This window comes from Bubalus kerabau, chromosome 1 (assembly GCF_029407905.1).
Source record: "Bubalus kerabau isolate K-KA32 ecotype Philippines breed swamp buffalo chromosome 1, PCC_UOA_SB_1v2, whole genome shotgun sequence".
Taxonomy (NCBI): Eukaryota; Metazoa; Chordata; class Mammalia; order Artiodactyla; family Bovidae; genus Bubalus; species Bubalus kerabau.
This window is the reverse complement of record NC_073624.1, coordinates 89987587-90012369: the sequence shown is the minus strand read 5'-3', so window position 1 is coordinate 90012369 and position 24783 is coordinate 89987587. Positions and strand designations below refer to the sequence as shown.

Below are 24783 nucleotides of genomic sequence, written 5' to 3'. Positions count from 1 at the left end.
GTTCCTAGATTCCATTTGGAGAAAGAGAAGCCTGGAAATAGGTCTCCGTATACTTTTTGGGAGTATTCTTAATGGGAGTTAATTTTGTAGGAGCCTTGGGCTGGGGTTCCTGGCATCTGTGCACCCAGGGTCTTGAAGGACAGTAAAGTGGACCCAGGGTTGGGTGAGGGATGAGGAGGGGCTGGCAGGTGCAAAGGATGAGCATGGATCTGGTGGCCCAGGACCTCAGAGGATCTATTGCCCGGGTCAGCTGTCAGGTGGTGAGTGGTGACGTGTGGCCGACTCAGTCCTAAGCAGGTGGCAGCTGAGTGCTGAGTGTTTCCGGTGTTGCCCTGAGGCTTTAGTAACCTGCCCCTTCCCTGTGGCCCCACCACTCCCCACCGAACACAGTGCACCAGCTCCTCTTTCATCCCCTCATCCTTGGCTCCTTCCTGCCTCTTGCCAGTTAAGAGCCCTGGGTGGCTGAGTCCTTAGGCTGTACCAGGGACATGGATGGTGGGCCAAGGTCGAGGAAGCCAGAGGCATCCGCTCATCCTTTTGGGAGTCCTGAAAGTAGGGTGCTCCCCCGTAGAGTTGGTGGGAGAGGACTGGGCCCAGGCAGGGCCCTCCACCTCCGCTGCCGGGCAGCCCTGCACAGCCTGTGAGCCCCCCTTCCCCGCACACAGGATAGTCGTGATGCCCATCGCCCGGGAGTTCTCTCCGGACCTGGTCCTGGTGTCGGCTGGGTTTGATGCTGCCGAGGGTCACCCGCCCCCACTGGGTGGCTACCATGTTTCTGCCAAGTGTAAGGAGGGCCCCGGCTAGGGGGGCGGCAAGGGCATGAAGGCTGGGCCGGGAGGGTGGGCAGCGCTGCCCAAGTCAAGAGGGAGGTGACGGTGGCTGGCCCAGGGCCATGAGCATGGGACGGGGATCATGCACAAGTCAGGTCGGTTCATTGAGGAAGGCCTGAGTCACACCTGGGGACTCAAGTCCCGCAGACTGGAGGCTCGGTCACAGGACTTCTCCCACCCTGTGTCCTTCCCAGGCTGGGCGGGCAGCTTCTCCTGGGCGGGGGTGGATGGGGAGGAGCAGAGTTCTCAGAACAGAGGGAGCCCACTCAGCAGTGCTGAGCCTGGAAGACAGGGAGGAATATGGTGTGTCTCAGTGGAAAAGACATGGGCTGGAGTCCCTACCCCGGGTTCGAGTCCTCGCCCTGTCACTTACTAGCCACCCTTAATCTCATTGAGCATTCAGTGAGGCACACTAATAGGATTTACAGGGGGTTCCACGTGAAAGCCATTGGTAAAGTAGAGATTTGTCACCTGAGTCACTCTTTCTAAGGGAGGAGCCAAGCAGGGAAATAACAGAGGTAGAAAGGGCTCCCCTCCTCTACCCCGGCCCCTCCTAACCCTCCTCATCCACCTTGTAGGTTTTGGGTACATGACGCAGCAGCTCATGAGCTTGGCCGGAGGTGCGGTGGTGCTGGCCCTGGAGGGTGGCCATGACCTCACAGCCATCTGTGATGCCTCCGAGGCCTGTGTGGCTGCTCTTCTGGGCAACAAGGTGAGGTGCCCGCCCTCGATCCGTGCATCTGTGGGGCAGGCAGTCCAGTTTTCCCAGGAGCAGCCCAGGGAGCAGGCAGTTGGGGCGCCTCCCTGGGGGCTTGCAGATGGGCAGGGTAAGGGTGGCCAGGCCTGGACTGAGGGGAACAGAGTGGATGCCTCTTCTCTGGGTCAGACCTCAGGTCAGTGTCCCCTGCCCCAGGCAGAGCCAGGAGCACATGCCTATCTGAGCCTAGAAAGCGAGGGCCCTGGGATGGGGGAGAGCTGGGCCTGTGGGTCACTTCGAGGCAGGCAACTGATGCATGCCTTCTTCTGTAGGTGGATCCCCTCTCAGAAGAAGGCTGGAAGCAGAAACCCAACCTCAACGCCATCCGCTCCCTGGAAGCTGTGATCCGAGTGCACAGTGAGTGTGGAGAGAGGACACGGCTGACCCCAGACTTGGGGAAAACTCGGGGGTCTGTTGCCCCCAGGGACCAGAGCCCCAGGTCTTCCAACCCCAGCCAGCCCAGGGGAGTTGCTGCTGCTTCGGAGTAGGCATTCTGTAAAGTACCCCATAGTAATGGGGGGCAGGCGCCCCCACAGGTGAATACCCTCGGAGCCTTCCAGATGGACCCAGCAGGGATGGGCAGACGGTGGGGACCAGGCAGGACTGGCTTCCCTTCCCCAGCTGCTGCCCTAGGCCGGGGCCCTGCCCCCAGCAGCACTTAGGCCTCGTTTGTGGAAGAGCTGGTTCCCACCCTGACCCTCAGTTCTGGCCACAGGGTCTTAGGAACTCCACCTGCTTTGGGAGCTGAGTCCTAGGTTAACCCCACATTTGGAAAGCACTTTAAATTTTCAACTTCAGCTCAGCATCTATGGAGCACTTTACATGCTACCCATAATCTGTGTAGTGTGTGTGTGTGTGTGTGTGTGTGTGTGTGTGTTAGTTGCTCAGTCGTGTCCACCGCTTTGAGACTCCAGAGACTGTAGCCCACCAGGCTTCTCTGTCCATGGAATTCTCCAGGCAAGAATACTGGAGTGGGTTGCCATTTCCTCCTCCTGGGGATCTCCCTGACCTAGGGATCAAACCTGGGTCTTCTGCATTGCAGGCATATTCTTTACCATCTGAGCCACTAGGGAAGCCCCACGATCTGTGCTAGGGATACAAAATGAATAAAACAGATTTCCTGCATCTGGGCCCAGCATGGGGTCATACATGACACTGAAGATGCTGCTATACTTGGCATGGAGCCCTCACAGAGCTGGCCAGGCTCTGTGCTGGGCATGTTCCATGGACATTATTTCTCACAACAGTAGGCAAGATGGTCATGTCCACGGTCTAGATGGGGCAGTGGGAGCCCCAGGCAGATAAGTGACTTCCGACGGCCACACAGAACGGCCGCAGTGTTGGCCAGCTCTCCCTTCTGTGTCCTTCCCACCTCCCCTGTCCTGTGCTGGGCTGAGCATTGCTGAGGTCTTCATGTGAGGGGGACCCTGCGCTCCAGGAGGCTGGGACTCAGGGCTCTATGAGGTCACTGTGATGCAGACCCCATCCAGGGGAAAGAGGCCCAGATGGTGCTCATGGGAGCCCTATACCCATGGGAATGGGTCAGCCGTAGGGCTGGGGGAGTGGCCTGGGCTTTGTGAGAGCTCCTCACAGCACACTGAACCCTCACTTTCTCAGGGTTGTGGGGATCAAGTCGGGGAGGGTGTTGTGTGGAGGTGGAGGCAGCTGAGAACTGAGCCCATGCTGAGGACACGTCTGCTACTCTGGGCCCTTGGCCTGAGATGTGCAGCCTCGGTACCAGTCTAGGACATGTGGCTGGCAGGTGGGGGGCCTCGTATCCCTGACCCTTCTGAATCAGCTTCTTGTCCAGGTGAATACTGGGGCTGCATGCAGCGCCTGGCCTCCCGTCCAGACTCCTGGGTGCACAGGGTGCCAGGGGCCGACGCAGAAGAAGTGGAGGCAGTGACGGCGCTGGCATCCCTCTCCGTGGGCATCCTGGCTGAAGAGCGGTAAGAGCCTGGGCTGACAGCCCCTCCCCTGCGGGGATCCCCCCAGGTCCTGGCACAGCCACTCCAGGCTTCTCAGGAAGCTGGGCCCCGGCCCTCCCTGCAGCCCCAAGTGCTCTGGTAGCACCACCCTTGTCCCTCTCCCAGGACCTCAGGGCAGCTGGTGGAGGAGGAGGAACCCATGAATCTCTGAGGCTCCAGAACGGATCTGCCACCTGCTGCACCCCGCCCCGCCCCACCCCACGGACCTGGTTCTCCTCCAACTTCTGGCAGCAGTACCGGTTCCCGGGGTCTTCAGAGATCCTTCGGGCAGGTAGTCGGGGCCAGAGAACAGCCTTGACAGTCACCCCAAGGACCCTGAGAAGGCCCGGGGTCTAGGACAGGGACCAGAGGACCTTGGAGGAGGCAGGCTGCGCAGCCAGCCGGGCCCCGGTAGGCCTCTCCCCAAAGCAGAGTCTACCCCTCTGGGTCCCGGCCCCCGGCTGGGCCCGGCTCCTCAGGACCGCACAGAGGAGGACTGGCTCAGCTGGGCCCAGCCCGTAACCACTATTCTAGGCTCTGTAGACCCCGGACTTTGCACACAGCCCCAGGCTTCACACAGAAATGTGAACGTGGCCTCTGCCAGAGTGGCCCTTCCTAGGCTCTGGGGGCTGGAGTCGGGGGAGGATGGTTAGGAGGAGCCGAGGGGTCCCATGTCCCTGGGTGCAGGGGAGTTCCTCCTCTCCTGCTCCCTCGGATGACTCTGGAAGCTTCCTCCCCACCACGGGGCAGTGAGGCAAAGCCCCCTCTGAGAGCAGGCACGGCAGGCCTCCCATCTGGGCCCTGCCCCTGCCAGAGGACTCCCTGCGTCGACCATCTCAGTGCCCTGGTGGAGCAGACAGGTGCTCTTGGAGTTCCGTGCTTCCTGATCCAATGGTGCCAAACCCTTCATCTCTCCTCAGAAGCACAGCATGACCCCCCCAGGGCTCCCTCAGTCACCATGCCCCGCCTCCATGAGCCTTCTCTCTTTCTGGGGTCTCCTGGACCCCAGCTGACTCTTGCCCTACATAGGACTAGCTTGGCTGAGGGGAGAGTGGGTGGGAGAGTGGATGGAAGACATGGGGGAGGGGGAGGCTACCCTGGCACAGTCTTCGAGGCTTCTGGGGTTGAGGCCTGGGGCCAAGAAGGAAAGTATTTGTGTGTATGTGTGTGTGTGCGCGTGCATGCACGCGTGTGCGAGTGAAAGAGAGGGAGTGTGTGTGCGTGCAAGCGCGTGTGTCTTCCCCAAGACTATACCCTGTGTATGTATGCATGTTTTTGTAAAAAAGAAAAAAAATGGAAAAAAATCTGAACAATAAATGTTTTATTTGCTTTAAAGGTGCATGTGAAAGGGCCTCCGGGGGATGAGGGGTGGGCAGTGGGCCTGCAGCTACACAGCCGTTTATACCTGATTTGATGTGGAAGAGAAGGGATGGGTTGGGCTGGGAGGCAGCTCCTCCAGCTCCTTGATCTGTGGCAGCTGCCTTGCAGGAAGAATCTATCCTGAACCCACCCTGGCTGCCCCCGCCTGCCCCACCTCTGGGTAATAGGGAGGCGGCAGCTCTGGGTCCACAGACAGAGCACCGGTTAAGGGGTGGGGGACATGGAGGCCTGCAGACGCACTCACTCGGGCTTCCCTAAAGAGTCTCAGTCCCAAGCGGGACTGGTAAGTCACATCAGGTAAGTCACCTCCTGGGGCCTCTGTTTATCAGCTGAAGTCTCCTGAAATAGACACTGTTGGGTTCCTGCCTGCTCTAATGTACCTTGACTCCTTAAGCATCTACTGAGCCTAGAAGAGAGAATGGTGAGGAGACAGGACTGGGCACGCTCACCCACTGTGAGGTGCTGGGGCTGCCGGCACCTATCTTTACAGTGCCGAGATGGCCAGGCTTCTTCAGGCAGCAGAAGCAGCAGCCTCATTAGCTAGGATCTGGCCCCAAGTCTTCGGAGCCTGGAGAACACAAGGAAAGCATGTCCATCCCTTCTGTCCTGGCCTCTTGGGCAACAGGGACTCAGTCCCACAGGCATCGCTGAAGCTGTGCCCGGGGGCATCCTCACCCTGGCTGGGAGTGTGCTGAGGGGGCTGGAGGAGGAGTGCTGGCCTGGGGGTTCCCCCATGGGGAGTCCGTCAAGTAAGACCAGAGGGAGAGAACCTCCTCTGTTACAGAAATGGCTTACTTATGAGACACCTGGAGAGCCCTCCCATCCCCACCCTTCCCTCCCACTGCTCCCACAGTCCATCCCGCAAGAAAGCACTGGAGGCTGCTGATACAAATGGCTGCTGTACTTCTGCTAAAGTGACGGTGACACAGAAAAGGCGAAGAGCCGAGGGCAGGACGCAGCGGGTGGGAAAGCGGCGGGCCGTGCAAAATGGCAGCCGAAGAAAAGAGTGATGCAGCCCCTTCCCTCCCGAGTGCGTGAGCCCTTGGGCCAGTGTATAGGCGGTAAAGCAGATTTTGTCCTTGGGAAGGGAGATTTTGAAAGAGAAAAAGCTCTCATGAAGGGCAGCTGGCAGGGGCGGTGGGGGTGGGCGCGTCTGGGGGCTGCAGTGACTCGGGTGCCAGGAGCAGGTGTGAGAAGGCTGAGTGGAAATGTTGGGCTATAGAAGCCTCATTTGAGAGTTTCTTCTAGCCCAATCTGTGCTGCCCTCTTCCCCAAAGCCCTTTGGGGGGCAGGAGCACCTCCCCCAAGACCTTGAGTCTGGCCTCATTTGGGGCATCCTGCTCTGATGTACGTGGTGAAGGGGCAGCGGCTCTAGCACAATCTTGGAGCCAGCGCTGTGGGAACAGGGTGGGGAGAGGGACACTGAACTCCCCCCCGGTCCCCAGGCCTTGGGAAAAGACAGCCAATGTCACCCACCCCTGGGACCAATGAGTTCAACTACCTGACACTTGGGGGACACAAGGATGGGGGTGCTGGGGTAGGGGGTTGAGAAGCCTTTACTAGAGACCCCTTATTTGACCTGACCTCCCCAGGGTCCCACCCTGCCTGAGGGAGAGGGCCCAGGGCAGCAGAGACCATACTGCCTGCCCCTGGGCCCCAGGCACGGCCCCCATTGCCTTGACTGTAGCTCTGGCCTGCTTACAAAGACTGCCCGCTGAGTGCTAAGAAAATAGAGCCACGTTTTAAAGGTCTAAAGCTGCCCTCCAGCCAGGCTGATGAGCAACACGGCGGGGCCCCTCCCCACAGCAGCCAGGGCTCCCCCAAAGGGGACAGGACAGCTTCACAGACACCATCCGTCCTCCTGCTGTAGATTTTCCGCCTCAGTTCTGGGGTTCCCAGGGGGTGTACAAGTCCACCTGATGTCTCAGAGGCTGAGTCCAGGTCCTGAGGACCGTCAGGGTGCAGAACCCTCATCCCGTGGGGTCAGAAATCGCTGAGGATGCTAATGTCAGCAAAGTCAGCCCGGTAGCGGTGGGCGTAGAGGCTAAGCAGGAAGGCCCACTTGAAGGAAATGAAGCTCCAAACACAAGAGAGGTAGTAGCTGTCGGGGTCTGTGAGGCCTGCAGGGCAGAAGAATCCAACTGTGACTCAAGAGGACCTTGCCCTTGACCCCTAGCCACCATGCCACAAGCCCCGGGCCATTCTTCCCCACAGTCTCCAACAGAGGCTGAACCGATCCAGTGGAGAGATTAGGTGCAATAGAGGTTCCAGAGCATTCAGAGTTTGCTAGCAGGAAGCAGTGGGGATGAGGCTAGGTCAGGGCCGGCTAATCACAAGTCTGTATCATCATCCACCCTGCTATTGTGACACTGACCTTAGACCTCTACCTTCCAATCTGCTTCAGCATCGGAGAGGGCAGGAAGGGCCTTTGGCTACTTGCTTACTGCCGCCACCAGGGGGCGCTCCCATCCCGGAGCTGGGCAGGAGGCTTAAAGGTACTGCTAACCGCACACTCCTGGATGCTGACTGCAGCTCACATTTACCCCTTCTAACCCAGAGGCTGGGCGGTGGGGGGGCAGGAGGGGGGGTCCATTCTCCCCACTTTAACAATGAGAAAACCTCGGTACAGGGAAGTTAAGTGATCTGCCCAGTCCTGTGGGCATAAACGTTGGACGTAGCAAGGTAATCTGGGGTCTACTGAGCGCCCCACCCCGCGGCCCGCCCACTCTCTGCCCCGGCGGAAGCCCTTACTCTGGTGTCCAGTGATGGCCAGCACCAAGAAGGTGCAGAACGTGGCGACGGAGACGGCCGAGAACAGCACGCCCACGAAGAAGAAGCCGCGCAGCCCCTTGAGCCACGTCCTCCAGTAATCCTGCATGTACATCACGTGCGTCACCAGCACCCACAGCGCCAGCACACCTGCCGGGGAGAGACCGAAAGAGGCTCAGGCGGGGGCCCTTCCGTCCTCACATGCCGACCCCCAGGGCCCTGCGGGTCCCCCCAGACCGGACTGTTCTCACAAAAAAAAAAAAAACAGTAAGGTAGTATGGGCCTTTTCTCTGTCCCTGTTGAGCGGAGTTTGCTGGAGTCCACAGTGGCCTGCGATGTAAAGAGGACATGAATGCAAAAGCAGCTGAGAGATTCTGGCTGCCTCCCAGTAAACCAGACATTAAAGAGATTTGCAAAAATATGAAACCATGTCGTTCTTCTCCCTAGTTTTTTGTTTTGGAAAACCTGAGTATTTCTTACCAAAAAAAATGTTACTTATCACAATGTTATTTTTAGTATTATAGTTTAAAATGGTTAAGAATTTTTAATTCCTCAGTATTAATTTCTAATACAGTACATATTGATAGATATAACCCACATCAACAAAATTTCCTTGGGGTTTCCCCACATTGTAAGAGCATAAAGGGGTCCTGAAGTCAGAAAGTTTGAGGACCACTGCAGTCCAACCTGCTTTCCAAGGACTCCCTACTACCCAACATGGGGGCCACAGATGTGGGGGCATTGCTCCCACCCTGGTGCTTCTCCTGGGCTTCCCAGGTGGCTCAGCGGTAAAGAATCTGCCTGTGATGCAGGAGACACAGGTTCAATCCCTGGTTCGAGAAGATCTGCTGGAAAAGGGAATGGCAACCTACTTCAGTATCCTTGCCTGGAGAATCCCATGGACAGAGGAGCTTGGGGGCTAAAGTCCATAGGGTCACAAAGAGTCAGACATGACTGAGTGACTAGCACTTCTTCTGATGCTCCTGCTCCCTCACCTTCAGAGGCCACCACCACCACATTGAAAGGCTAATGGCGTGGGCAGTGGGGCTCTTCCCAAACTCCGTGTATTGGTTTTATGGGATGGGGAGGCCCAGTGGTAAAACCCCCAGGACCACTCAGTGCCCAGGTGGCCTTCTTCTTGCTCTTGGCCAGACTCCATTTTATTTAGTTATTTGGCTGTGCCATGTGGCATTCAGGCTTGTAGTCCCCTGACCAGGGATCAGTCCATGCCCCCCAGCAGCGGAAGCGTGGAGTCTTGATCACTGGACTGCCAGGGAAGTCCCCTGCTAGACTCCATTTCCTAAGTTGTTTGCTGAAAGGGCAGGCCAGTTGCCCCCAGCCGGTTGTAGGTTTGCCCTCTGGGCCTGGCTGGGCTCTTCCCCTCCAATGCCAGCTGCCAGTCAGCCAATACAATGAGTGCCCTCTGTGCCAGGCGCTGCCTGCCACCGCAGCCCAAAGAGAGAAGCAAATATTAATTCCATTGGCAAGGGTCTGGGGCAGAGCTGCAGGGTCCCAACAAGGGAGGAATGAGGAATGAGGCAGAGTGAGCTGTGTGGAGGCTGCTGTATCCTGAGAGTCAGGAGGCCTTCCAGAAAGTGAGCCGCACACACTACATGCAGAGGGGCACTGGAAGGCTGGGGGAAGCGGTGGTCAGCTCTGGCAGGGGAGAGAGGGAAGGGAAGCAGATAGGGAGATCGGGGTGGGGGAGAATGTTTTGACTGAATCTACGATATTTAAGGGAGTTCACTAAATTGTCTATCCCTTTTTATGTGCCTGAAATATTTCGTAATATTTTTTTAAGTTGGGGGAAAATAAGAAGGTGGAGGGGGAGTCATCACAGATCTCTGCTCTGGTTACCACCTCAGAAGCTGTCACAATTCAGGCAGCCTGGCAAGGGACAGAGAACAATGAGGCTGCCAGCCAGGAAGCCTGGGCTTGGCACTGCAGGGCTGCTCATGACTCTCAGAGCCTCCACATCTGAAAGAAGGGACGCCGGAAGTTCCCACCAACCTGGAAACTGGGTGACACAAGGCTCCCCGCTAGAGAGGACTCACCTCTGCCAACACCTGCGGCTTCCTCTCCCATGGTGTTTGACCCACGCTCAACCCCTACTTCCCTCAGGGGTTAGGGACATGGAATGTGGCCCTAGAGTCAGGTCGAGCCAGGACAAGCATGTCTTCATCCCTGCCTAGGCAGGAAGCGGGTCCAGGTCAGAGAAGGACAGAATACCAACCCCCCGGCTTCTGCGTATGTCTTCCATGATCTGAATGGATGCTGTGCTAGTCACCCTTCCCAGAAGTCTTTCCCAATCATCTCACGTGCATCCTAAGTGTTCACTGGGGGAGCTGTTTGGTTTCTTAAAGGGCCCTAGGAAGGAAGGGTATTGTCACTATGCACATCCAAGCAGCCGTCAGATGGGCACCTCTGTGACAGCCCCACTTGCCCTCTGTCACCATGGAGGGGCTGAAATAGATGACTGTCTGATGTTTTACACTTAAAGATTCTGGAAGCCAGCTTAGGGGAAAACTAAGGAGGTCAGAGCGATTCCCCTGTGACTCAGCAATTTCTGGGTTAGGAAACGCTGAAATAAGGGCCTGTGAGATGCCCTCTCTTAGTCTACTAGCTGCGCTCCAGTGGTGCCTCCCAAACACCCATGTATCCACCCCCACATCCACCCATGTAGCAAAAAGGGCAGAGCAGGAAGAAGAGGACGACCATTCAGGGTGTTCCAGATCCCAGCTCTCCGTTAATAAGCAGGCACAACCTGCCCCCACCTCTCACTTCCCCTGCTCACAGGCCTGGCATCCAGATAAACACCAGCCACATCTGGAAGCAGGCCCATCCCCACTCATCCTGGTTCCTGCCTCTGCCCATAGAAGAGGGACCACCCCTAACTCCACCCAGGTGGTCAGTGAGGCAGCAAGAGTCCCCAGGGTCCCTCCCTCGCCTCAGCCCTGCTCCCTTCCCTGGGACACTCTAGACTGCAGAAAGCCTGGTCTGCATGACTTGGGGCAGAGCGGATAGTTTCCCCAGCCAGCTGCGTGTCCATGCCAAACCTCACTCCTTGCTCCAGCCCATCTGCCTCAAGGAGTAGGGCCCTGCTTGGCTTGGGGCATCAAAGGCACACAGCTGGTCAGTGAAAGAACCCCCAGTGGCTGGGTTAGAGGTGAGGAGCCAGGAGGAGACTGGGGGGCCCACGGGGAAACGCAGACGAGTGAGCCACCGAACATGGGGCCCTCTCTGTTCCCACACCCCTCTCCCCACCCCAGCTTCTCTCACTCAGCTCACGGGAAGAACCCAGAGCCCACTAGACACCCAGCCAAGCTTTCCAGTCTTACTCTATTTTGGTCTACTAGACCTAGAGTCAGTCTTCTTTCCAAGGGTTCCCAAGCAAAATCATTTCTCCAGCTTCTCAAGCCACTTCTTCCCAGACAACCACCAGGATCAGGGAGAGTGGATCTCCACCCAGGCACATTTTCCCAGGGGCTCCAGGAAACCAGCACCCCCCAGCAGCCCCACCCGGCACACAGGGGAAGGAGTGTGCTGGGGCTGCCCTCTGGTGACTCGGCAGTTTCTGAAAATGCCAAGTCAGAAGTGGGGTGCTCACAAATCTGCTGATGATTCACCCCCAAAAGAGGAAGAGGCTGACTGGCTGCAGACACTCTCAGCACCCATTCACGTGGAGCGGGCGTGTGGCCCTCACTGCCCCTCCCCCACGCTGTGGCCCCGCTGCTGCCACGAGGGCCACAACCACGGCCCCCGCTACCACCATCACCGGGCATCTTCGGTTCTGCAATAGCTGTCAGGGAGGTGCCAGGAACCTGCCCCAGCTGTTGCCACCCTCACACCTCTCCCCGCACGCAACTCCATAGCTGGCCTGTCTCGGAGGCTAAGGGATGTCTTCAGGGAGGGAGAGAAGGCAGGACTGGGTCAGAGGGAAACCCTGGGACTCCCCAGGGCTGCCCCCCAACAGGAAGCTGCAAGATGGGTGATTCAGGGAGAGGACAGACAGCTGTTACATTCTAGACCTGAATGGGGGCCTCACACAACACGCCTGTCGGCAGCATCTCCTCCCATTCCTAACAGAAGAGGAAACCGAGCCCAGGAGGCATCGATGTGCCTACGGTCACATGCCTCCATGGGGCTCACTCCATCAGGTCAGACTCCACACACCCAGCTCAGATTCCAGGGGTGGCCCTTCCTCCTCACCCCCAAGCAGCCCCCTCCTGTCAGGTCTCATCAGGGCAACCCCTGGGTCTCACCTGAGGAGTCACCCCGCCATCCAGAGGGGAAAGCAGCAGGGCCGAGGGAAATGGGAATACTCTACAGGGACAGGAGAACCAGGAGGAGCATGGCAGGCGGGGGGAGCGGGGTGCAGAGCGGAAAGGGGCCAGGGGACTGCAGATAACTGAGCAGAGGTGGGCAGGCTCCCCCCAGGAGGACAGGAACCCACAGGTGGGGAGTCCAGGCGGGCATGAGGAGCAGCCCAGCCGGGCACCCACTCACCTTCCTTGGAGACCCCCAGTGCTCCTTGGCATTGCTTAGGCTGCGGTAACCTATGCCCCTCTTACAAGGCAGAAACCCCACCTGCATTCTTTCTGTATCCAGATCGTAGTCAGTAAGCTTCAGGGCAATGAGCAAATCTAGTTATTTTTAGTTAGTCCATTTAGGGCTCTTTTGGCAGAGTTTAGTTACCAATAAGATCATCCTAATGTAGAAGCATTATCCTCACATGTACTTTTTTCCCAGAGTGCTTTCCCACACATATTATTTCATGGAGCTGTGTAACCCTGGGGAAGCTATTTATTTACACTAAGCCTCAGTTTAAGCCTGACCTGTAAAATGGACACAGGAATAATGACTAACTAATTAAGGATTAAATGAGATGACAGAAGCAGTTTGCTTAACAGGGTGCCCGACACATAGAAAGCGTTAAAAAAAAAAAAAAAAAAAAGTGAGCAAGTAGAAAAAATATGTTTCGTCTTCTCACCAACTCTATAACACAGAGAGGTGAACAACATGCCCAAAGATGCAGAGCGAGCACAGCATTGGTAAGCACGGGACCTCCACCAGCGCGCTGACGCTCTCAACACCAGTGCTAGCCTCCTCTGCCCTACTGGAGGCACAGAAAGGGAGGCTGGCGGGGATGAACAGACCTTGGTTCAGGAGCCACAGCAGAAGGGTGGCACGGAGACACCGACGTGGTGGAAAGAAAACGTCAGTTTCCCTCAGACCCCTAGCGCAGTCCTGAGCCCCCGCTGAGGACTCTGCCAGGGCTGGGCTCCACCCTGGACGGAGGCAGCCGGGCTTCCCCGGGAAACCCAGCCCTCCTTTCCACTGACTCCTTCTCCGCGCTCACCCAGCCTCCAGGGAAGGGGCGCGGATCCCCCAGAACAAGTGCGTGTGTGTTTGGGTGTCTTCACACCTGGCCGCCCATAGGAGGTGGCGAGGGCAGCGGGCGCACAGGGGCGCTGTCACCGAGGCACAGGGTGGAGAGCGGACGGGCTAACCTGGGGGCTGCGGGGCTGGTGAAAACGGCAGAGGCGGGACATCGGGGCCCTGGGCCTGGGGCAGGCATTGGGTCCCCGAGGACCCCTAGGGATGCCCAGAAGCCCGGGCCCACGCGGGGCCTGCTCTGCCCACGGCCGGTCTTGGGTAAACACGCCACCCACTCCCCGGGGAAGCGCCGCCTGGGAGGAGCTTCCCGGAGCAGCCGCCGGCGCCTCCCCGCAGCCTGGCGCCCGAGCCGCGGGAGCCGGACCCCAGCGCCCCCCGCGCGCCCCGGGGTACCTGCGAGCCCCCCCATGGCCGCGGTGCCCGGCTGTCTGTAGACCACCGTCCAGACGAGGAAGATGGAGAAGCCGGCCACGGAGCTGAGACCCGAGTAGGCGGCGCGAAGGCCGAGCTGCAGGCGGGACGGGGCCATAGGGCTGCGGGCTGCGGGCGCCGGGCGCGGAGGGCGAGCGCGGCCGCTGGTCACAGGTGCAGGGCCCGGAGCCGGAGCGGGGAGCCGGGAGCCGAACCGGAGCCGCCGGCCGCCCGCGCTCCGCCCCCGGCCCGCCCCCTGCGTCGCCGGCACAGCGCCCTCCCCGGCCGGAGGCCGCCCGCGCCCGGAACCACCGCGGCGAGCGCGTCCTGGGCTTGCCTGCAGTCCGCTGCCCGGATCTCTTGGGGATGCCGCCTAAAAGGGCAGGTTCTGGGGCCCGTCGTCTGAGCTACCGTTTCAGGTAGCTTCTTCTGACCTCAGACTCCTTCCCGTCAAGGACAGCTCCTTTCTTTCATCTCCACAAGCTTACCCCTCCCACCCAAAATCTACCCGAATGCCACTTCCATCAGAGTCAGACAAAGCCAAAGAAGAGACTGGAATCTGTAGCAGGTGTGTGCTGAGCTACGGCTGCGGGCCCAGCGCCATGCTGGGAGCCCGCAGAGAAGATCAAAATGTAGCACACGGAGCCCTCAAACACTTATAGTGGAGGAGGCTCATCGTATACTGGCACGAAGTAAGTATCCAATATACCTTGTATTTATTTCTTTTCCCTGCTGTAGCAAATTACCACAGATCTAGTGGCTTCAAACAACATAGATTTATTATCTCACAGTTCCCTAGGTCAGGTGTCCAAAAATGGAACTCAGAGGGCTAAAATCTAGGGGAAGGCAGGGCAGCCTTCCTTTTGGAGGCATGAGGGAAAAAGCTGTTTCCTTGCATTTTTCAGCTTCTAGAGCTGCCCACATCCCTTGATTCCTGAGTGTCTTCGAAGCCAGCTCCATCTTCAAAGCCAACAGTCACACCACCTCGACCTCCGCTTCTGTCATTACATCATCTTTACTTTCTCACTAACTCTGTGGCCTCCTTCTTTTCCCTTATAAGGACCCTTGTGATTAAGAACCTGGATAATCCAAAGTAATTTCCCCATTAAGATCCTTAACTTAATCACACCAGCAAAATCCCTTTGGCATGTGAAGCAATAAATTCACAAATTCTAGGGATCAGGACACTGACATCTTGGTGGCCCATTATTCAGCTATCACATCTCTCTGGAATGTCATCTCCATTAACAGCAACTGTGCCTCTTTCATTCACACCAACACATAAAAGAGTTTCCAGCACATCAAATCCCCTTGGTAAACATCTGTTGAGTGGATGAATGTGAGTGAATGAAGGTAAGAATTAAATAACAATAAAGGAGATCATATTCAAGAAATCTAGTCAGGACATGATTAGTTGCCAAGTGAATGATGTAAACCACATTTGCCTCACTCTTTTTTTTTTTTTTTGGCAGCACTGGATCTTCATTGCTTTTTCACAGGCTTTCTCTAGTTGCAGCAAGTGGGGACTACTCTTTTTTAGGGTGCAGGGGCTTCTCATTGCGGTGGCTTCTCTTGTGGAGCACAAGAGAAGAAGGCTCTAGCGTGCCAGCTCAGTAGTTGCGGCCGGGGCTTAGTTGCTCTGAGGCATGTGCGGTCTTCCTGAGACCAGGAATCTAACAACATTGACAGGCAGATTCTTATCCTCTGAGCTACAAAGGAAGTATTTGCTTCATTTCTGAATAGTCTGGGGAGCTTCTTAAAAAAAAAAAAGACCCCAGAATCCACCCCTGCCTTATTAAGTTTGAATCTTGGAAGTATATATTTTTTTTAATGAGAAGTGATTTTAATTTGGTGAGCTCGGTATCCAGCCGTCCTTTGGGAGCTGCTGATGGAGGGAGTTACTGCTGGCTGTTCCGAGGAGGGAGCAGGCCCTGTGATCCAGAGTGCACTGCCGTGGATGACTTCAGAGCTGGCCTGCAGGGCAGCACTCCACACAGTGGGAGCAGCCTAGGTGACAGCCCAGAAAGAAGAAAGAGCGTGGCAGGTTTGGGAAACTGTAAGTAGTTTGTGGTCTGTGGGTGATGTAAAGGGTTTTGAGGTTGGAATTATTCTGAATGAAAATGGCCTTGCTTGCTCTTCTTAGAAGGTTTCCCCCTCTCTGTGGAGCCAGGGGAGGGAAGTAACAGTTCTGTGTTTAAGAAATGTGGCCAGGGTAATAGTGTGAGGATGAACTTCCTTTGAAAAGACCAGAAAACAGGCCATTCAAATCCTTCATCTCCCTATGCTTTAGTTGTCCCATCTGTAAAATGCAGACAGCTGTGTTGTTCGCTTCAAAGTATTTTGTGAGGAGTCAGTGCTTAGAAGAGTGACTAGTATGCAGCAGGTGCTTCATAAACACCAGCGAGTATGGTTAGTAGCAGTGGAAAGGCTGTGAGGGCAAGAGATGGTAAAGAGAGAATGCAAGGTGGTTCAGGCTGAGTCAGCGAGAATGGGGAAGAGGGAACTGATTCAAGAAATATTTATGCTATTTGAACCTTAAGGTCAGGTAGCAATTAACTAGCTGGGCAGATAGAAAGGAGGAGAGCAAAAATATTTATGAATGCACATGTCAGGACTATTGGAAAGGAGTGAACAAACTCGTTACACTAGAGAGTGAGGTTGTGCAAGAAAATAATGAGAGATAATTATGTAACAGTAGCTTGGGCCCAGGATATAACACAAGAAGATTAAAAGCAGGCTGAAACTTTGGCTTAACTGTGAAAGCAATAAGAAGCTGTTGAAGAATTTCATGCTCAGATGCGGTTACCACTTACTATGTCACATGAGTAGGTTTCCCCTAACTCAGGAGAACTTTCTGCCCAGAGGAAAATAATTTTCTATATCTGCCCTCTCTACACTGGTAGCTACTGGTCACATGTGGCTGTTGAGTATTTGATATGTACCTAATATGACTTTTGAACTGTGGTGTTGGAGAAGACTCTTGCGAGTCCCTTGGACTGCAAGGAGATCCAACCAGTCCATCCTAAAGGAGATCAGTCCTGGGTGTTCATTGGAAGGACTGATGCTGAGGCTGAAACTCCAATACTTTGGCCACCTCATGCAAAGAGTTGACTCATTGGAAAAGACCCTGATGCTGGGAGGGATTGGGGGCAGGAGGAGAAGGGGACGACAGAGGATGAGATGGCTGGATGGCATCACCAACTCGATGCACATGAGTTTGGGTGAACTCTGGGAGTTGGTGATGGATAGGGAGGCCTGGCGTGCTGCGATTCATGGAGTCCTGAAGAGTCGGACATGACTGAGCAACTAAACTGAACTGAACTGAATATGACTGAAGAACTAAATTTTTAATTGATTTTAATCTAAATGGCTACACATGGCTTATTGTTGTTCAGTTGCTCAGTTGTGTCTAACTCTTTGTGACCCCATGGATTGCAGCATGCCAGGCTTCCCTGTCCTTCACTATCTCCTAGAGTTTGCTCAAACTCATGTCCCTTAAGTCAGTGATGCCATCCAACCATCTCATCCCCTCCTGTCACCCCCTTCAATCCTTCCCAGCATCAGGGTCTTTTCCAATGAGTCAGCTCTTCACATCAGGTGGCCAAAGTATTGGAGCTTCAGCATCAGTCCTTCCAATGAATATTTAGGTTTGATTTCCTTTAGGATTGACTGGTTTGGTCTCCTTGCAGTCCAAAGGACTCCCAAGAGTCTTCTCCGGCACCACAATTCAAAGGCATCAATTCTTTGGTGCTCAGTCTTCTTTATGGTCCAACTCTCACATCCGCAACGACTGCTGGAAAAACCATAGCTTTGATTATGCAGCTTTTTAATATGCTGTCTAGGTTTAATATACTGTCTAGGTTTGTCATAGCTTTTCTTTCAAGGAGCGTCTTTAAATTTCGTGGCTGCAGTTACCATCCGAAGTGATTTGGGAGCCCAAAAAATAAAATCTGCCACTGTTTCCACTTTTCCTTCATCTATTTGCCATGAAGGGCTGGGACCAGATGCCTAGTGGCTAGTGGCTACACGTGGCTAGTGGCTGCCATATTAGACAGCACATTAGACAGTACAGGAACCTCTCAGAATCTCTGCTGCTCTATCTGCAGGGTGGGAATGAGGTATAATCAGCTTGTTACAGCAACTGAGAAATATTGAGATGCCGAAGTTAAAGTACTCAACGTGGTAATCTGACAAATTATTATTGCCATTTTTGAAATCGTTGTTATTGTTATTACTGAACAGGGATAGCACAACAAAAACCATGTCTTAGGAAAGATTATTTAGACTTTATTATCCAAGTTAGATTTGATGGGAAAAGAAAATTGTAGAGGGTAAAGCATTCACAGTGCTATTTTAATGATATGATGTGGGATAAAGATCTTATCTGGGGACTTTCCTGGTGGTCATTTAGACTCTGAGCTCCCAATGTAGGGGTCTGGGTTTGATCCCTGGTCAGGGAACTAGATCCTGTATGCCACAATTAAAAGATCCTGCACGCCGCAACAAAGATTGAAGAGCCTATATACCACAACTAAGACCTGGAGCAGCCAAATTAAAAAAAAAAAAATCTTAGCTGGAGAAAGGCCAGGAGAAGGGGAAAGCATGGGAGGATTATGAAGCTGCAAAGCACACAGGTGTGCATCACACATGCTCTTCTCCCCACATCAGCTTCCTTTCCAAGGGGCTTTCAGAGAGCGAGCTCTCATTGCAATCCTAACTCAAGAAAACACCACCCCCCTCACCCAACATCCCTAAGAGAGGCAGCCACTCTCCCTGCCTGCGGCAGAGACCAGCAGTGCTCACCATGAGCATCTCTTTTTCTGGCCCATGACCTACTGAATTGGAACTTTGAACACGTCCCAGTTTCCTTGCAGTTAAGTTGATGCTATCAGAGCAAGTTCTGAGCATTGGAATCAAAGCAGAAGCAATGTGCCCCATTTCCAGGCTGGACCCATACAGTCTCCTGTGCACCATGCATTCCCTCTTCCCATTCTGTGATGATTTTAGAAGCCACATGTTGAAGACAGATGTGCCACATGACAGAAAGAGCCTGGGACCCTTAAATGAATGAATGAACAGAACTACCCACTCCATTCCCCAGACCCTCCCTGGTCCGTAATATGAATGAAAAACACTTTTTGTGTGTGTGCATTAAGTCACTGAGATTTCAGGCTTGTTACAATTAACCTCATTACCCTAATTTACCATCCCTCATTCCATTTCAGGTCATGTAAATATCTCTTACATGCATAACCTCTGATGTCACTTTTTTATTGGACCACATCAATATTAAGACAGACTCCTAACTCCCACCCATGGGCATCTTGTGTCCTAAGACATTTCTTTCTCACTCCTCCTAAGCAGGCACATTCCAGACATAGATCTCCTCCCACAATGCCGACTCATTGGAAAAGACCCTGATGCTGGGAAAGATTGAGGGCAGGAAAAGAGAGTGACAGAGGATGAGATGGTTGGATGGCATCATTAACTTGATGGACACGAATTTGAGCAAACTCTGGGAGACAGTAAAGGATAGGGGAGCCTGGCATGCTGCAGTCTATGGGGTGGCAGAGTTGGACATGACTGAATGATCGAACAACAACAGCACAATGCTACCGAGCTATACGCCAGTTGATTGAGTTTATTGGATGTGTCAGGGCTTCCTCCTTGCTGCTTCTTAATCCCCACATGGAGGGAACTCTGATGTCCTTTGGGATATATCCTTATTCACTATGGCTTCACCCCTATGTCCAATTCATTAGCAAGCACAGTTGGGTCTGCCCTCTCTTTTCTCTCTGTCCCCATGCTTAGTCTAAGCACCATTGTCCCTACCTACACTTCTGCAGCAGCTCCCTCACCCGTCTTCCTCTGCTCCTTCTTGCCCCTCCAGTCCACTCTGCAGCCAGCAGCTGGACTGGTCTTTTAAAGATAACAACCAGAATACAGCTCTCCCCTGCTTAAATCCCTCAATATTTTCTATAGCAATTCAGGTAAGCAAATCAGAGCCTTGCCAACTCCAACCAGTCTCACCTCTGCCCATTTCTGTTCAGGTACACTGGTCTTCTTTCTGTTTCTTGAGTGTGCCAAGGTTGTTCCTGCTCTGGGATGTTAGTAACTTTGTGTCTAGAAAGCTCTTCTCTCTCTCTTTTTTTTGGCCATGACTTGTCACCCTGCTTATTTAACTTATATGCAGAGTACATTATGAGAAATGCTGGGCTGGAAGAAGCACAAATTGGAATCAAGATTGCCGGAAGAAGTATCAATAACCTCAGATATGCAGATGACACCACCCTTATGGCAGAAAGTGAAGAGGAACTAAAAAGCCTCTTGATGAAAGTGAAAGAGGAGAGTGAAAAAGTTGGCTTAAAAGCTCAACATTCACACAACTAAGATCATGGCATCTGGTCCCATCACTTCATGGGAAATAGATGGGGAAACAGTGGAAACAGTGTCAGACTTTATTTTTCTGGGCTCCAAAATCACTGCAGATGGTGACTGCAGCCATGAAATTAAAAGACGTTTACTCCTTGGAAGAAAAGTTATGACCAATCTAGATAGCATATTGAACAGCAGAGACATTACTTTGCCAACAAAGGTCTGTCTAGTAAGGCTATGGTTTTTCCAGTGGTCATATATGGATGTGAGAGTTGGACAGTGAAGAAAGCTGGGTGCTGAAGAATTGATGCTTTTGAACTGTGGTGTTGGAGAGGACTCCCTTGGACTGCAAGGAGATCCAACCAGTCCATTCTAAAGGAGATCAGTCCTGGGTGTTCTTTGGAAGGAATGATGCTAAAGCTGAAATTCCAGTACTTTGGCCACCTCATACGAAGAGTTGACTCATTGGAAAAGACTCTGATGCTGGGAGGGATTGGGGGCAGGAGGAAAAGGGGATGACAGAGGATGAGATGGCTGGATGGCATCACCGACTCGATGGACGTGAGTTTGAGTGAACTCTGGGAGTTGGTGATGGACAGGGAGGCCTGGCATGCTGCAGTTCATGGGGTCGCAGAGTCGAACACGACTGAGTGACTGAACTGAACTGAACTGAACTGTGGCAAGCGGGATGAAGTAAAAAGTAGTGAAAGTGTTAGTCACTCACTTCTGTCTGACTCTTGTGACCTCATGGATTATAGCCCACCAGGTTCCACCATGGGATTCTCCAGGCAAGAATACCGGGGTGAGTTGCCATTCTCTTCTCTGGGGGATCTTCCTGACCCAGGGATCGAACCTGGGTCTCCTACATTGCAGGCAGATTCTGTACCATCTGAGCCACCAGGAAAGCCCAGCAAGCAGGATGTGGGATCCTAGTCCTTGACCAGGGATCTAACCCACACCCCCAGCAGTGGTAGTGTGGAGTCCTAACTACTGGACTTCCAGGGAAATCCTGGAAAACTCTTCTCTGAGTGCTCATAAGATTGATCGTTCATCATTCAAGCCTCAGGTCACATGTTACTTCATCAGAGAGGCAATCCTATCCTTATTCTCTAAAGTACTGCCCCTACTCGGAGAAGGCAATGGCAACCCACTCCCGTACTCTTGCCTGGAAAATCCCATGGACAGAGGAGCCCGGTAGGCTGCAGTCCATGGGGTCGCAAAGAGTCGGACCTGACTGAGCAGCTTCACTTTCACTTTTCACTTTCATGCACTGGAGAAGGAAATGGCAACCCACTCCAGTGTTCTTGCCTGGAGAATCCCAGGGACAGTGGAGCCTGGTGGGCTGCCATCTATGGGGTCGCACAGAGTCGGACACAATTGAAGGGGTTTAGCAGCAGCAGCACAGCCCCCTACTCTGTCTTACACCTTGTGATAAGTGACATCTTATCACTACATGAAATTGTCTTATATATTTGTTTAATCTTTTCACCCTCACCCTTGCCATCACATTTAATATAAACCTCCATGAAGGCAGGGGCTTTATCTGTTAGGGACCAGTTCCTGTAGGTTTGTCTGGGACTGTGCTGATTTTACCATCACAGGTCCAACATTTCAAGAAATCCCTGAGTCTATGGAAAACTCTCATGGTTAGTGGTCTTATTGCCTGCCTTGATCACTTCTGTATTCCCAGTTCCTAGTGTAATGCCAGGGGCTTAGGTAGGGACTCAATAAATATTTGTTCTATAAATAAAGGAAAGAATGGCCAACTGTCTGTGAAGAATTCTTTAATCCTGGCTCTAGGGGGCAGCATTCTCCAATCTTGTGCCTTGAGATTCAGCTGTGCCAAGATTGGGCTAAGACTCTCCCATGCATGTATTTGGGAGAAGGCAATGGCAACCCACTCCAGGACTCTTGCCTGGAAAATGCCATGGATGGAGGAGCCTGGTGGGCTGCAGTCCATGGCATCGCTAAGAGTCGGACACAACTGAGCGACTTCACTTTCACTTTTCACTTTCATGCATTGGAGAAGGAAATGGCAACCCACTCCAGTATTCTTGCCTGGTGAGTCCCAGGGACGGGGGAGCCTGGTGGGCTGCCGTCTATGGGGTCGCACAGACTGAAGCGACTTAGCAGCAGCAGCAACAGCATGCATGTATTTAGGTGGCAAATTCCACAAAGAAAGAAAGAAGAAAGTGAAGTCGCTCAGTCGTGCCCGACTCTTTGTGACCCCATGGACAGTAGCCTGCACCAAGTTCCTCCGTCCATGGGATTTTCAAGGTAAGAGTACTGGAGTGTGTTGCCATTTCCTTCTCCAGGGAATCTTCCCAACCCAGGGATCAAACCCAGGTCTCTCGCATTGTGACAGACACTTTACCGTCTGAGCCACCAAGAAAGACCGGCAAATTCCACAAGATGCTCCCCAGACCTTATGTGGTCCCCTTGCCCACCCCCAACCCTTGTGGGGTTCAAGGCTGAGGACCCTGGTGAAGGTAGCCTGAGGCTGTGCCTGACACCTCAACTTGCCCTTCTGCAGCTTCGTCTTCCTCTTGAGGTCAGCTTGTAGACCACAGAGCAGAAAGGACTATTCTAGAGACGAGTAGCAGGTGGCTCACAGCAGGAAGGAGCTAGGCCCATCGTGAGCATCCCAGCTGCCCAGGCTGAAGGAAGTAATCCTAAGTCGAGGACTCAGAGCCAGGGGGGTCACCTTGGCCTCCCCCTCTTCCAGTGCTGCTCCCTAGGACTGTGGCTGCTTTCTGCCCCTAGAAGGGGACATCTTCGTCTTGTACAACCAGAGTGAAACCGCTCACAGTCCGGCTTCTCACTGAAACCCCACTTCCTCTGCCTGTGCACTGACAGCCTGGAGGTCCACACAGAGGATAGGATGCTGAGTGAGAAGATGCTGAGCGGAAGCAACGGGTCTCTGAGCCCCAGAGCTAGATGAGCACCAGAGACAGACACGTGTGGAGTGGGAGGATGTGGGTGCATGTGAGCGATCACAGCCACCGAGGCGTTTGGAAGGGCAACAAGGAGGGGCCTGGGGCCCAGGCTTACTCGCCTCTCTAGCCCTCTGGTGGCCTACATCTCCTGACCTGAACCCCTCGGTCACAGGTATGTCCTCCAATGCTCTTTTCCTTCCTGTTTCACAGTGGGATTGTTGTTGGGTCAGGGGACAGAGAGAGATAAAGCTGGGAGTTAACCCCTGCAAGGCAAAAGTGAGAGACTACAAAGGCTGAAGGGGAAGGCCCCAACTCTCCCTAAAGGACAGAGGCCGGGACAGGGATTAGTACATATTTATCCTTTAGATTTGTGTTCAGGGATCGGATTTATGGAATGAGAAGGTCACCAGGAAGGCTCAGTCAGCACACAGGAATCACCTCTGGCCTAGCTGTAAAAGGCACTGGGTAAAGTTAAGGGACCAGAAAGAAGACTGTTCTGTGCTTAGTCTGGTGCATGGGACCCAGGATAGCACCTTACAGAGGTTTGAGGTACGAATCTGAGGGCACTTCCGGGAGGAGGCAGAGGATGGCTGAGAAATAGACTGAGGCAGGGTGAGGAATGGGGGTGTGTCAAGAAAACTGGGTAGAAAGGTAGTGGAAGGAAAGACAGCTGCGGGAGACAAGAGGAAGGCGAAGGGACCCGCGGTAGGAGCCGGGCGATGAATTGACCTATTCAACCCAGGAAACATCTTCTGAGGGCCTCTGTGTCTCCGCCGCCGTGGCTGTGCTAAGCCAGGCAGCCTGGGGCAACGCGCGGCCAGCTCCTGCCCGCCAAAGTCACTGCGAAGAAGCAACTTCTGTGAAATTTCTAATCGGCAGTTGTGCTGAGTGCCAGGCATGCAGCAGCGGCAAGGAGATGGGGCCCCACAGGAGGAACTGACACAGGCCAGTTCTGTGTGGGAGATGAGCCGTGCTGGGGTACAGCAGGTGAAAAACCCAAACCCCAGGAGCTGGGGCCTGGAGGGGCCTGCATGTGAAATTAGAATCCAGTCCTCTGTGGAATGAGAGGTGGAATGAGAGGGGGAGGGATGAGGTGGGCACCATGCCCCCCTGCCGCAGGTTTAAAAGGGGAGTCTGCTGCCTCTCCATTTCTCTGAAGGTGAAGCTCCTAGAGGAGGGGGTGCCGAGGCAAGAGCAGGAAGGACTTCCTGAGGCCTGGGGCAGGGCTCGGTGGAAGTCTGAGCAGCCGGTGGCCCCCCCTCCATCCTGGAGCCAGGACTGATCCCAGGAGGGGAGGGAGTGGCCTGCAGCCCCTTCTCTTAGTCAGACCTTCAGACGAAGGATGTCACCTCTGTTTTCTGTTTCCCTCTCTGGACCCCTTCTTTGCAGCCTCCCTGGCCTTCCACTGTGTCCTGTCTGGACAGGGGAAATGGGCAGTGGGTCTGGTGCCAAGTCTTTGGACTGTTCAGCTTCCTCTGGCCCCAGCTCTTCCGGACTGGGATCTGGGGGCTGGGTTGGGGTCTGCTCTGATGCTCGGAAGAGGCTTCTTTGCCTGGCCTGCTTGCCTGGTTACCCACAGCCTTGCTCTCTCCCTGGCCAGGGCTTTAGATCCAGACAGAACCCTCCGTCAGGCTCCTGCAGCACCCCTGCCACATCTCTAAAACATGAGGGCCAAGTGGGTGGAGAGTTTGCGTCCTGAGTGAGGGTCCAGGGCCCAGGGTGGGTGGAAGATGGGAGCCCCTGAGATGAGGGTTTGGGGAGGGTGGGGGATGTTGGGAGGAGGCCAGGGGAGGAGGTAGTGAGGGTGATGAGCCCCAGGGAGAGGCAGGGAGTGGGGTGGGTTCAGGTAAAGGCAAGTGCAGACTAGAAGCTCTAATAGGGGTGCAGGAGCAAGGACCAAGGAGAAGGCTCTGAGAGGAAGTGGTCATGACTAGGCTGGAGCCGCCGTTCCAAAGCACTGA

The 24783-nt window shown here is 54.2% G+C and overlaps 2 protein-coding genes and 1 long non-coding RNA gene across 7 annotated transcripts in view; 2 read left to right on the top strand and 1 right to left on the bottom strand.

Moving 5' to 3' along the window:
* Nucleotides 1-4893, top strand: part of HDAC7 (histone deacetylase 7) — a 36071-nt gene extending 31178 nt beyond the window's left edge. For all 5 annotated transcript variants that reach the window (XM_055581856.1, XM_055581859.1, XM_055581855.1 and 2 more), the window contains 5 exons: nt 666-784; nt 1409-1542; nt 1860-1944; nt 3398-3536; nt 3681-4893. In XM_055581856.1, the coding sequence (XP_055437831.1) occupies nt 666-784; nt 1409-1542; nt 1860-1944; nt 3398-3536; nt 3681-3726 (523 nt within the window). In that variant the 3' untranslated portion in view covers nt 3727-4893. The remainder of the gene's footprint in view (nt 1-665; nt 785-1408; nt 1543-1859; nt 1945-3397; nt 3537-3680) is intronic.
* A 235-nt stretch (nt 4894-5128) lies between these two features.
* Nucleotides 5129-13782, bottom strand: SLC48A1 (solute carrier family 48 member 1). The gene is made up of 3 exons (XM_055581894.1): nt 13494-13782; nt 7686-7853; nt 5129-7054 (listed from the first exon to the last, which is right to left on the bottom strand). The coding sequence occupies exons 1-3, from the start codon at nt 13627-13629 to the stop codon at nt 6918-6920; spliced, it is 441 nt and encodes a 146-aa protein (XP_055437869.1). The 5' UTR covers nt 13630-13782; the 3' UTR covers nt 5129-6917.
* Nucleotides 13628-21549, top strand: LOC129652853 (uncharacterized). Its single transcript, XR_008714815.1, has 2 exons — nt 13628-14203; nt 19705-21549. It is a non-coding gene; the product is annotated as an uncharacterized LOC129652853 (long non-coding RNA).
* The last annotated feature ends 3234 nt before the right edge of the window (nt 21550-24783 follow it).